The sequence below is a fragment of the Choloepus didactylus genome, chromosome 13 (genome assembly GCF_015220235.1).
Source record: "Choloepus didactylus isolate mChoDid1 chromosome 13, mChoDid1.pri, whole genome shotgun sequence".
NCBI lineage: Eukaryota > Metazoa > Chordata > Mammalia > Pilosa > Megalonychidae > Choloepus > Choloepus didactylus.
In genome coordinates, this window is record NC_051319.1 from 47,715,700 (window position 1) to 47,728,914 (window position 13,215).

At 36.0% G+C, this 13,215-nt stretch overlaps 1 protein-coding gene across 1 annotated transcript; it reads left to right on the top strand.

Annotated features, from left to right (window-relative positions):
* Window positions 1-10,073: 10,073 nt before the first annotated feature.
* Window positions 10,074-10,961, top strand: LOC119508208 (E3 ubiquitin-protein ligase RNF125-like). Its single transcript, XM_037801783.1, has one exon. It carries the CDS (start codon window positions 10,085-10,087, stop codon window positions 10,781-10,783), a length of 699 nt encoding a protein of 232 aa, XP_037657711.1. The 5' UTR covers window positions 10,074-10,084; the 3' UTR covers window positions 10,784-10,961.
* The last annotated feature ends 2,254 nt before the right edge of the window (window positions 10,962-13,215 follow it).

Genomic DNA, 13,215 nt, shown 5'->3' on the forward strand with positions numbered 1-13,215 from the left:
TAGGAAAGAGAAAAATTGAACAGTCACAGGTCCCACTGAAACAGCACAAGTGGAGACTATTGGAAGCAGAGTAAAGGACTTGATAACTCAAATGAGGAAAGAAGCAAAAACAACACAGAAATGAACAAATAGTTTTAAAACATTGGAGAGAAAACAAATGTAGAAGACAAAGTGATTCAATGTAAATATAATTGGAGTTCGGGAAGGGAAGAGAAAACAGAAAAGATGCAGAGAAAATATATATAAATAATTTTTTTCTGGAAACAAAGACAACTTTAATCTAGTGATTAGAACAGTACATAGTACCACAGGAAAAACTAACCCAGAATGGTCAGTGCCATAACGTATTAAAGACACTGGACTTCAAAGATAAAAGGGAACTTATGGACAGGTAGGCAAAACAAATCTAGTTACCCATGAGGGGAAAAAAATCAAGGAGGTCTCAGACTACTCCATAACAATATTTTTGGCTAGAAAATAGTGTAGCAGTACCTACAAAGTTCCCAAGGAAAGAAACTGTGACCGAAGAATATTACAGTGACCAAACTGTATAAAAAGTAACAGAAAAAAATTTTATTTTCTTATATAATTATATTTAATTATATAATTAAAAAAAAATTTAATTTTAAGTATAAAAGTAACAGAAAAAAATTTTGAATGTATAGAAACCTAGCATATATAATTTATAATTATTTTATGTAATTATAATATATAAACATCCAGAATGTATATATAAAAATTAGATATACATATATACAAATATATATGTATATCCATAAACATATACACATACACATAAATCTGAACTCTAAATCAAGAATATACTTTTTCAAGTACCTATCAAACATTTACAAAAATTTACTGTATATGGCTGCAAAAGCATACTCAATAAATTGTAAAATCATAAATTGTTTAAAAATCATTCCCTATGAAAATATAATAAATTATAAATTGATAACAGATCAAAAAACTAAAAATCTATCACAATGGAATTTAAAAACCAAAACAAAAAACTCTTTAATAACTCATGGGCAAAGGGTAAATTAAAACCAAAATTACAGAACATTTGGAAAGTAATGATACTGAAAACATGGATACAACAAAGCAGTGCTCAGAGGAAAAATCATAGCCTTAAATATCTATATTATTTTAAAAGAGAATTTTTAAAAAAAAGGGACTAAGCCTTAAAGTCAAAAAATAAGAAAATAACAAAAGAAGCTAAAGTAAAGAGAAAGAATTAATTAACAAAGATATAAATGGAAATTGATGATCAAGAAAACCAGCAAGCTTTAGAATAATCCAAGAGCTGGTTGTTTGAAAATAAAAATTAATGACTAAAAAAATTGATAACTAACCTAATCAAGAAAATACAGGGGAGTGTGGAAGAAAGCATAAATATACAAATTAAGGAATGATATGAGAGAACTGATTATAGATTTAGAGAAAAATAATCAAAAGAGACTGTTTCGTTCAACAATATGCAAACAACTGTAAAAATACTAAGTCCCTAACTTTCCTTTCTCCACTTCTCTTTTCTTTCCTCTTTAAAACAATTCAGTCTTTAAGCTATTAGATTGGACAGAGCAAGGTAGGTGTCTCCATAGAGGGGTGTCCTGGAGTGGGGTGTCAGAGCCCAAACAGGGTGGAGAGAGCCTCCACCTATGTGTGGGAAGGTGCAGTGTGGCATCTCAGAGCCAAAGTGGGGTGAAGAAGACTTTATGGAGAACAGTCTGGCATGATGTGTTGGCCCCAAGCAAAGTAAGGAGGGTTTCCACAGAGGGGCAGTAGGTGACAGTAGAGATGCAAGATTGGTTACATACAGGGGGATTCAGCCAATAAGTAAAGATATTGAGGATAATGGGAGCCAGGTTTCTTACTATTGGAGAAAGGAGTTGCAAATAACGAAAAGGAGAAAACTAGAACAAATCCTTTCATTTTAGTTTGGAATTTGAGGTATTTATGTGAACTAATGGATTTCATTAAATATAGTTAGCTGTGGAAATAAATATAAAGGAAATGTGTGTGTGTGTGTATGCATAAATGTGCATGTGTATGTATATATATCCACATTTCCTATCTCTGCCCACTGAGAGGAACTTGCAATAGGAAGAAACTCCCAATAGCAATGAGCACAGCTACTATTCAGATCTTGGCTTCTAAATACCATTCTCCAGTAAAAGAAACCAGGGGCTCTTAGAGAAGTTACTGATTCTAGGACTGAGAAAGAGAAAGTACAAAATGACCCTAAAATATCTCTTTGTGTTAGAAAGCAAGGAAATGCTCAAAAAAGAATGTATGCATATGAAAAGGGCATAGACACCAGCTTCATTGGGCACCCAGTGACCATATGAGGGAAAGTTTGAACCTCAAATTAAAAAATAATAGTAACATACTTTTAAGTCAGAAAATAGGAAATGAATAAACCAAGCTGACATAAATATATAAATGAATAAATTGGAAATTCGATGAGTAACTGAAAGTATTTCCCTCACTAAACATCACACACATACACAAAAATTTACTAATTACAAAGGGACAAAAAGCCTAACTTCATTGTGCAGAAGCCTGACAGACACCAACTTAATCAAATGATTATAATGGACATGATCAGTAATGAGATAAATAAAAGTAGTATGTCATCTGATAGGATGCAATGAGAAGAACCCAGCATCACTTTTGTGATATTCCTGCCAAGGACACATGATCTGAATCTAATCATGAGAAAACATTAGACAAAGCTAAATTGAGGGACATTCTACAAAATAAGATGCCTGTAACATTTAAAAGTGTCAAGACCTTAAAAGTCAACGGAAGACTGAGTCTCCTTCCATACTGAAGAAAACTAAAGGTATATAACAACTGAATGCAACTCATGATTCTGAACTAGATCTTTTTGCTATAAAGGCATTATGGGTACAACTGGTGAAATCTGAATGGGATTTGAGGAATCCCATGGTAGTAAGTTATCAGTGTTAACTTCCTGAATCTGTTACTTGTATTGTGGTTATAAAGGAAACTTTCCTTTTTTACAGGAAAATCGCACCAATATTCAAGGTGTGATAGTGCATCAGGTCAACAAGTCACTCTTAAGTGGTTCAGGAAAAAAGAAAAGTCTTTGTAACATATTTGCAAATTTTCTGTAAGTCTGAGATTGCTTCAAAATAAAAATATATATGTATACAACTATCTTGGTGAAATAATTGATTTCATAGGAAACTTAAATTACCAAAACTGTCCTCAGAAGAGATTTTAAAATATAAAGAGAATAATATAATTCTTTACTAATTTAAAGAGTAAAAATAATATCTTCTTTTTAAAATTTGCATTTGTTAGATTACTGGTAGGATTGAACACTTCCTTGGGTTTGTTTACTACCTGTATTTACTTTTAGAGGATTGTTTGTGTACTTCGTGCTTTATTTACTAGTCTTGCTGTTTTGTCTTAACTGATTTGTGTAACTCTTTTCATAATAGAGATATAAACCGATTGTCATATTTGTGGCAATTTTCCTCCCAGCATATGGCTTAATTAATTTGTAAATTGCTGTTAATGCTTTTACTCTCTTCAGAAAAAAAACAACACTTTCCATTTCAGTCAGCCTGCAACTGAAGAAAACATTTTTTCAATGGAGGTATAAAAATTGCAGCTCTGATTTCAGCTTGATGTGATTCAAAATGACCTGTAATGCTGCACCTCTGATGAGTGGAGATTACAGTGACGATGGTCCTGAGATAAACCTACATTACTGCAGCATGGGACAAGTAGAGGCTATCAGCTGAAAGAATTATGGCCAATATATTGTAGTGTTATTACAAGCTCAACACACAAATCCATGCTAGCTTGAATAACTCACTTCTAAATGTATTCACATAATCAAGAAAAATTCCCAAAGGAATTACTGAAAATGCTGAATAATCTGCCAATAGTTAGGTTTCACAACATAAGCCATGGAAATGCACATTTATTGAGGTTGAGTCATTTTCCCTCTCCAAGTAATATAGGCTGAATTATGAAATAAGCAGTTAGTCTAACCCCATTTTAAGAGTGGCTGTGAAGACCCACAGATAAGGGAAATATATTCAAGCAAATGTTGTAGAAAGTTTATGAATATAGATTGTGTAAGAGATTAAACAGATGACATCTCTAGGAAAAACATGTGTAATAATCAGCATTATTCAGTTTGGACCTAATTGGCCCCACAAGAGGCAAACCTGCATCAATGCCAAATGGCTGAAATGGGACTAACGCTGGCCAACATTGCTAATATTTGTAGATCCAGAAGTGGAAGAGTGCTCTCATTGGATGGTGATGAAAATTACAACTTTAAATGCAGGTTCCACTTCCCCCATCCCAGTAGAATTGCTTAAGTTTACCCTCAAGGGTAGAGTTTTTTTAGAAAACCGTAACTATAAATCCAATTGTCATTGGATTTCTAGCCTTTCTGCCCTTACTGAACCAGTCTTCTGCTGATGTTCAAAGCCTCTGGCTGGTCCAGAACGCCCCCAGCTGTTGGGAGAATCCTCCTCTCTGCTAAATCTCCCGTGACCCTCTCCACATGTCAGACCCCACCCACATCACCTGTATCCCTATCTGCTTGTACAGACCATCGAAATCAAAAGAAACCACAACCACATCCTCCTCCGTTTTCTTTTTCTTTTTGTAAGCTAACTGATGCAATGAATTCTGTTTCAGACTTCCTACACAAAGCCACAAAATGTATTTTCTTCTACTTGGCTTCCACTTCTCAATAGAAGCAGTTACCGCTAACCACGGTAATCAGTTCTTTTCACTAGCAATAAAGCACAAATATTACAGGCTTGAGCTTATTTTTAAAAGAAGCACCATTTTAAAGCCTTTATAAAGTTGATGCCTAGAGCTGAGTGGTATAATGACCTCTCCTTTCAAATCAACATTAGAACCAGATTGTATTTCCAAGCGAAAGTCTGCTGGGCCAGAGAAAGTGACCTTTGGATTAGTGACTACTTGTTACCTTGTCAGTTGCAGTGCCGCCTGCCATTAGAAAGAACTACCAAGTAATAAACTATATACAGCCTGCACTCATATATCCCCTAAAGGGCACTTTCTGAGGAGGAAAAAAGGCAATTGATTTTCTCTCTCCAGTAGTCATCATCTTATACTTAGATCACCTAACTGCCTAGCACTGCTTATGTTCAATTCTCAGAGTAGCTTATATAACAAGAGCAGTTGATTATGCGTGGGTTTTTTTTGACAGATTTTAAAAGCCTAGTGCTTTTCAACAACATAAAATAATATCTAACGTTATAGACAAACTAGTTTGCAGAGACAACGGAGACAACGATTTTCCTGTCCTAGAGGATCCATTTGATCCTGCTATAAAAGGAATGTCTAAATTCTCTTCCCATCCTCTCCAAATATTTTCATTCTTATCTTGACCTCTGAGAATTTCTTTTGGAAAAAAAATTTTTTTAAATGACTTCACTTAATCTCTCCAAATCCTGATTGTCTCTTCTGAAAAAAATAACAAAGTTCTTTTCACCTCTGAGACCACTTGATTTTAAGAAGTAGAGTTGGATAACATGTAGCAAGAAACTTCAAGAGGTTTTTAATGGTAGGTTTTCATGGAACAAACTCTTAGAAAAACCTACAGGATATGTTTTTTTTTTTTTTTTTTTTTTTGAGACTGTTCACATATCATAAAACTATCCAAAGATCCAAAGTGTACAATCAGTTGCCCATGGTACCATCATACAGCTGTGCATCCATCAACACAATTAATTTTTTTTCCAATTTTAGAACATTTTCATTACTTCAGAAAAGAAATAAAGACAAAAAAAAAGGAAACTCAAATCCTCCCATACCCTTAACCACACCCCCCTCCATTATTGATTCATAGTTTTGGTATAGTACATTTGTTACTGTTGAAGAATGTTAAAATACTACTAACTGTAGTATATAGTTTGCAATAGTTAGTTTTTTTCCCTATATGCCTCTCTATTATTAACTTCTAGTTATAGTGTCATACATTTGTTCTAGTTCATGAGAGAGATTTCCAATATTTGTATAGTTAATCATGGACATTGTCCACCCCAAGATTCACTGTTTTATACATTCCCATCTTTTAACCTCCAACTTTCCTTCTGGTGACATGCGTGACTCTGAACTTACCCCTTCCACCACCTTCACACACCTTTCAGCACTTAGTTATTCTCACAACATGCTACCATTGCCCCTGTCCATTTCCAAACATTACTTTCACCCTAGTTGAACATTCTGCTCATAATAAGCAACCATTCCCTATTCTTTAGCCTCGTTCTATATCCTGGTAACTTATATTTCATGTCTATGAGTTTCCATATTATAATTAGTTCATATCAGTGAGACCCTGAAATATTTGCTTTTATGTGTCTGTCTTATTTCATTCAATATAGTGCCCTCAAGATTTCTTTATCAACCCATTTATTTTAAGATGGTTTTGTTCACACACCATAATTTCCGTCCTAAGTGAACAATCATTGATTCCCTGTATAGTCACGTATTTATATATTCAGCACCATCACTACCATCTATATAAGGACATCTCCATTTCTTTCACAGAGATGGAGGAAGAGTCAAAGAAGGCAGAGAGGCAAAAGAAAAAGAAAAGAGAAAGAGAGAACAAACAAACAAACAAACAAAACAAAACTTAATAGCTAGGAAACAATGAAAGGAAAGACAGCATTAACCTAAAGTAGAATAAAGAGTCAGACAACATCACCAATGCCAGGAGTCCCATACCCTTCCCCTATTCCCCGTCCCCCCATATGCATTTAGCTTTGGTATATTGCCTTTGTTATATTAAAGGAAGCACAGTACAATGTTTCTGTTAATTATAATCTCTAGTTTGCATTGATTCTATTTTCCCCCCAATCCCACCCTATTTTTAACACCTTGCAATGTTGACATTCATTTGTTCTACCTCATGTAAAAACATATTTGTACCTTTTATTATGATCACTGAGCACCCTAGGTTTCCCTGAGTTACAAAGTCCCAGTCTTTATCATTTGTCTTTTGTTCTGGTGTCCCACATGGTCCCAGCCTTCCTCTTTCAACCATATTCACAGTCATCTTTGTTCAGTGTATTTACATTGCTGTGCTACTATCTCCCAAAACTGTGTTCCACACCTCTCACTCCTGTCTTTTCCTTTCTGTCTGCAGTGCTTCCTTTAGTGTTTCTTGTAGAGCAGGTACCTTTTTCACAAACTCTGTCATTGTCTGTCAGAGAATATTTTAAGCTCTCCCTCGTATTTGAAGGATAGTTTTCCAGATATAGGATTCTTCATTAGTGGTTTTCCTCTTTCAGTATCTTAAATCTATCACACCACTTCCTTCTTGCCTCCATGGTTTCTGTTGAGAAATCCACACATAGTCTTATCAAGCTTCCTTTGTATATGACGGATCGCTTTTCTCTTGCTGCTTTCAGGATTCTCTCTTTATCTTTGACATTTGATAATCTGATTATTAAGTGTCTTGGAGTAGGCCTATTCAGATCTATTCTGTTTGGGGTATGCTGCACTTCTTGAACCGTAATTTTATGTCTTTCATAAGAGATGGGAAATTTTCATTGATTATTTCCTCTATTATTGCTTCTGCCCCTTTCCCCTTCTCTTCTCCTTCTGGGACACCCATGACACATACATTCTTACATTTCATGTTATCCTTCAATTCCCTGAGATGTTGCTCATATTTTTCCATTCTTTTCTCTATCTGTTCTTTTGTGTGTAGGCTTTCAGGTGCCTTGTTCTCCAGGTCCTGAGTGTTTTCTTCTGCCCCTTGAGATCTGCTATTGTATGTTTCCATCGTGTCTTTCATCTCTTGTGTTGTGCCTTTCATTTCCATAGATTCTGCCTGTTGTTTTTTCAAACTTTTGATTTCTACCTTATGTATGCGCAGTGTTTTCATTATATGGTTCAGCTCTTTCGCCATATCTTCCCTAAACTTTCTGAATTGACTTATTATTTGTTGTTTCAATTCCTGTATCTCAGCTGAATTGTAAGTTTGTTCCTCTGACTGGACCATAACTTCATTTTTCTTAGAGTAGTTTGTAGTTTTCTGTTGTCTAAGCATGGTTTCCTTCATTAGCCCATTCAGATTTTCCCAGGCCAGTACAGGCTCAGGTCCCAGAAGGAAGAAATATTCAGTATCTGGTTTCCCTGAGGGTATGTCTTAGAAAATTGGTACACCCTGTCATGCTTCAGGTCACTGTGCTTTTCTGCCCAGCAGGTGGCACATGTCAGCCTGTAATTCCAGACCAGTGTAAGGAGGTGTGGCCCATGGCTGTTTTCCTCAGGCTCTGGTGTCTGGTTCTGAATGGAAGGTGGTTAGTAGAGCTAGGCCCCACCCCTTTCCTCTTAGAGAAGGTAGACCCCCTAGGGAAAAGTCATTAGCATTTCAATGGTCTCTCTCTGCCTGTGCTATATTCACCCTTGTCTGGGTCAGAGCACTGGGAACTGAAAATGGCTGAGGCTTTCTCCACTGAGCTGAAAAAGGAACAGAGTCCTCTTCAGAGCTAGTCCAAGGCAACCCTCCAGCTCTCCAAGGTCAGTCGTCAACCAAAGCCTCTGTCTGCTTGTTGGGGATTCATACCTCATAGTGAGCAGTTCACACTCGCTAATTAAAACCCCAGTTGGAGCTCAGCTCAGCTATATTCACTTGCTGGGAGAAAGGTTCTCTCTGGCACCATGAGGCTTTGTAGCTCGGGCTGTGGGGGAGGGGTCTCCCAGTTTGGATCCCCAGTTTTTACTTACAGATTTTCTGTTGTGATCTTGGGCATTCCTCCCAATTCAAGTTGGTGTATGATGAGTGAACAGTCATGTTTGCCACCTGCAATTATTCCAGATTATTTACTAGTTGTTCCTGGTTTTTTATTAGTTGTTCCAGGGGGACTAACTAGCTTCCACTCCTCTCTATGCCACCATTTTAGATCCTCTCCTAGGATATCTTTTTAAAAATACAAATAAACTGTACATAAAACTTTTCAACAAGTATTTTTTGAAGATCTTTTATTCAGGAGCTTCAGGACTCTTCAGGCACTCAGAGAGAGCATCAAAAATCTAAGACATGATCTGTGGGTCAGGACTCACAGCCTTGCTGGAGAAAGATACATATAGATGTAAAAAAGTTAACCCAAGACAACCTGTAATTGTGTGGGACTGACAATAAGCAGGACAGGACTACTGAGAAGACAGGGTCTCATATGTTGGAGAGGCCACTCTAATGAGGGGAGACATCCTGGAAAAGATGGGAAGTGAGCTGAGCCTTCAAGTGTGGCAAGTATGGCTTATGAGGGAAGAAGAAATCTGCTGATCTAGAGGATTTTTTTTTTTTTTGGAGCAGTGGAAGATAAGTTTAGAGAGGGGCAGTGGGAGATAATAGAGGAGAATTAGGAGCTTGGGCTTAAATCTAGATCATTTGGGAAATGCCTTTTATTATAAGCTTTTAAAGCATTGGTCCCATTGTAGGGTGCATGCACCTTAGTAGTTGCATAAGAAAATTCATTGGAATGTAGGATGAAAATAGTACAGCTTCTATTTATGTTCATTTTGTGTTTCATCCTTCAAATAGTTCTGTTTTTATTTTTATAACATATATAACACATTGGTGCTCAGGGATATAACTTATAAATGAATATATATATTGGGGACACACTATACAATTTTTTTCCAAATAGGAGTAAAAAATCAAAGACATTTGGAGAACATTGTTTTAAATCATCATCATTATCACAGTAATAGTTGGCATTTATTGGGCACTTAATATGCACCAGGGATTATGTTAAGTGCTTTATGTAACAATGTTATTTTGTTTAATCTGCAAAATAAAGTCTATGATGTTGAAGCTCAGACAGGTAAAGTGACTTACCCAAGGTCATTCAAATAGTAAAGAACCAGATCAAACCCTGAACTGCCAGCTCCAGAGCCTATTGAATGCATTTTCATTCTTTTGATTTGACATAGCCCTAAGTTGTCAGTCATTGCTTGATGCAAGTGTTTTGGACTTTTTTTACACTCTCATTTATAAAGTAAATTTATGCTCTTGGCAGCCGTCAGGGCGAGAGGCGCAGCGATGGGCTCCGTGTTGAGCAGCGATAGCGGCAAATCCGCGCCTGCCTCGGCCACCCCGCGGGCCCTGGAGCGCAGAGGGGACCCCGATTTGCCCGTCACCTCCTTCGATTGCTCGGTGTGCCTCGAGGTGTTGCACCAGCCTGTCCGGACCCGTTGCGGCCACGTATTCTGCCGTACCTGTATTGCTACCAGTCTAAAGAACAATAAGTGGACCTGTCCTTATTGCCGAGCATATCTTCCTTCAGAAGGAGTTCCAGCAACTGAGGTAGCCAAAAGGATGAAGTCAGAGTACCAGAACTGCACCGAGTGCGAAACCCCGGTTTGCCTCAGCGAAATGAGGGCACACATAAGGACTTGTCAGAAATACATAGATAAATATGGACCAATACAAGAACTTGGGGAGACAGCAACAAGGTGTGTGTGTCCATTTTGTCAGAGAGAATTGGATGAAGACAGCTTGCTGGATCATTGTATTACTCATCACAGATCGGAAAGGAGACCTGTGTTCTGTCCTCTTTGTCATTTAATACCTAACGAGAATCCAAGCAGCTTCAATGGCAGTTTGATAAGACATTTGCAAGTCAGTCACACTTTGTTTTATGACGATTTCATAGATTTTAATATAATTGAAGAAGCTCTTATCCGAAGAGTCTTAGATCGGTCACTACTTGAATATGTGAATCATTCAAACACCACATAGTTTTATTAAAAAGAAAGGGAAGGGGATTGGAGTACACCACTTTTTAATATGCTGCTTGAACACTTGGAGGGAAATTGACAATATTTGGGCAAAAATGTACAACACAGTTCTATTTTGCCCCTGTTTATTGTTATACTGGATTTTAAAACTGCTTTCATTTTGATAATTTAAAACTGTTTTGCATTCAAGAGTTTCTTAGACACTTAACAATAAAAAATAGTCTCCATCAGCCATTAATATAATGGAAGAGAACACAAGGCTCTGGTATTTGGGTTGAGGGTCTTTATTAACAAATTGGATGACACTCTGTATAATGCTAAATATTGATAACTAACTTCATGGTTGGGCAAGATAACTAATGTTTGTTCTATATAAAATGATGGGAAGTGAAACAAAGTGCTGACATTCAAGGAAATTGAAAGCTGTTCTAATGCTCGTTTTCTAATTTCTGATAGGACAACATGAATAATATTTTATGAGAATAGGAAAGGAAAATTTTGAAAGTCAACAAATTCTATTGAAGAAAACTGTATTATGTAATACTGTAACAAAATAAATGTATTAGGAATGTATACTTAATTCTTTGACTTTTCATAATTATATGCACACATAAGAATTTTTCAAATATTTGTAGTTATTATTTAGAAATATTTCTATGATATAGGCAATTTCTTAAGAACCAGCACCTGATATTTACAAGTAGATGTGTTCAAATCCAAAATTTTTAGCAGAAAACCCTAAGGGCTTTGACTTTTTAAAAAAAGTTAACCTTTAACAAATTACAAAATAAAATACAAAAACCCAAACACAAAATATATAGCTTAATTCATTATTACAAGGCAAACATTCTTATAGATGTTAGATGTCCTCATGTTTGTCCTATCACAATTGCAACCATCTCTCCAATCCCACAAAAATAATCACTGTACTGATTTCAATAGTAATCACTTCCTTGCATTTTATCTTATCACCCAAGTGTATATATCTCTGGATATCATATTTTAATCTTACTCACTTAAAATTTTTTATTAGATATATTTTTTACAACTCTTTTTTTAATCTATTAGTTCCCCTTTCCTCCTTCTCTTTTCCTTAAAATTTATCTGTTGAAGAACCCACATATCCACAACTTTTGACCTATAGACTTTCCTACAATCTGTATTTTGCTGACTGTATACTCATGGTGCACTTCAACGTGTTCCTATGTCCTCTGGGTGTTGGCACAGAATCAAAGATTTGAGCAGACTCAGGTTCAATCCTTTTGGCAAGACTATAGGTGATGGTGTGTTTTTCATCAGGTGACACATAATGTCTCCTTTTCTCTTTTCTTGATGTTAGCCAAAACTGATACTTAATGCCTTGATCCGGTAATTCAGTGAGGGTTGGAAAATATTCTAATTTTGTCATTTGTTTTTTATGTATTAGTTGGAAGGTTTTTTATAAAGGAATGGTTTCCCACATCTACTATTTGGTTAATCAGTGATAGAGTTAGTGTAGGTTAGTGTAGGAAAGGGAGAATAAATATTTGATCCCTGCCCCACCCCCCACCCCTCCCATTTTTTAATCAGTTTTCAAGATAATAAAATTATTTCCAATCATCTTCCAGAGATCACTTTTTTTTAGTGTTATGAAGTCATGAATTCAAACATATCTGATGGGTTTCAACCCATTGTAAATATTACTTTATTGAAGCTCACATTGACCCATCATTGGTCATTGAGAGACTCATTGAATTGGCTCTATCCCAGCAGTCTTTCAAGTTACCTTGCTGTCTCGTATGACTAGATGTTCTAGGCTCAACTTGTATTTTTCCTACCCCAGATCTGAGTAGTCTGTTTCTCTAAGAAGCCTGGTTTCTTTCAGTGAGAAATGGTGTTTCAAAACCATGATCTGGGATCTAAGGATGCTCATTGCTTTGAGTTGGTCATTGTTTCTAGGAGAGTGGTAGGAAATAACTGTATGTTTATAGAAATAGAACACCTCATGACTTTATTTTGATGTTTTTAAATCAACTTCAGTACTACAGGATTTTACTTAGCCTCTCTGTTATATCTGTATCTCTTTTCTTCTATATTGAGAATCCTGGTTTTCACAGGAGATGATAGAATTAGAATATCCCACAATTACTCTCTTGCTTTTTCCACATTGTGCAACTGTCTCAGAATAACAGTACTGTTACACCACCAATATAACTGAAACAATTAAATTTATTTTTCATTTTCTCTGTCCATTCTCCCCAAATTTTAAAAATAGTTGTACTATGTCAACATTTTCAGAATATGTTGGTGTAGCATATTCCACTCTCTCCCTTTTATCTCCCATTTGGTCTTAATTCTTCAATTAACTATATATTTAATGTTCACCACCAATTCTTATTAGATGGCTCTAATTCTTTTTCATGTCTGGTTCTTTAATGATGAATGCAGGGCATA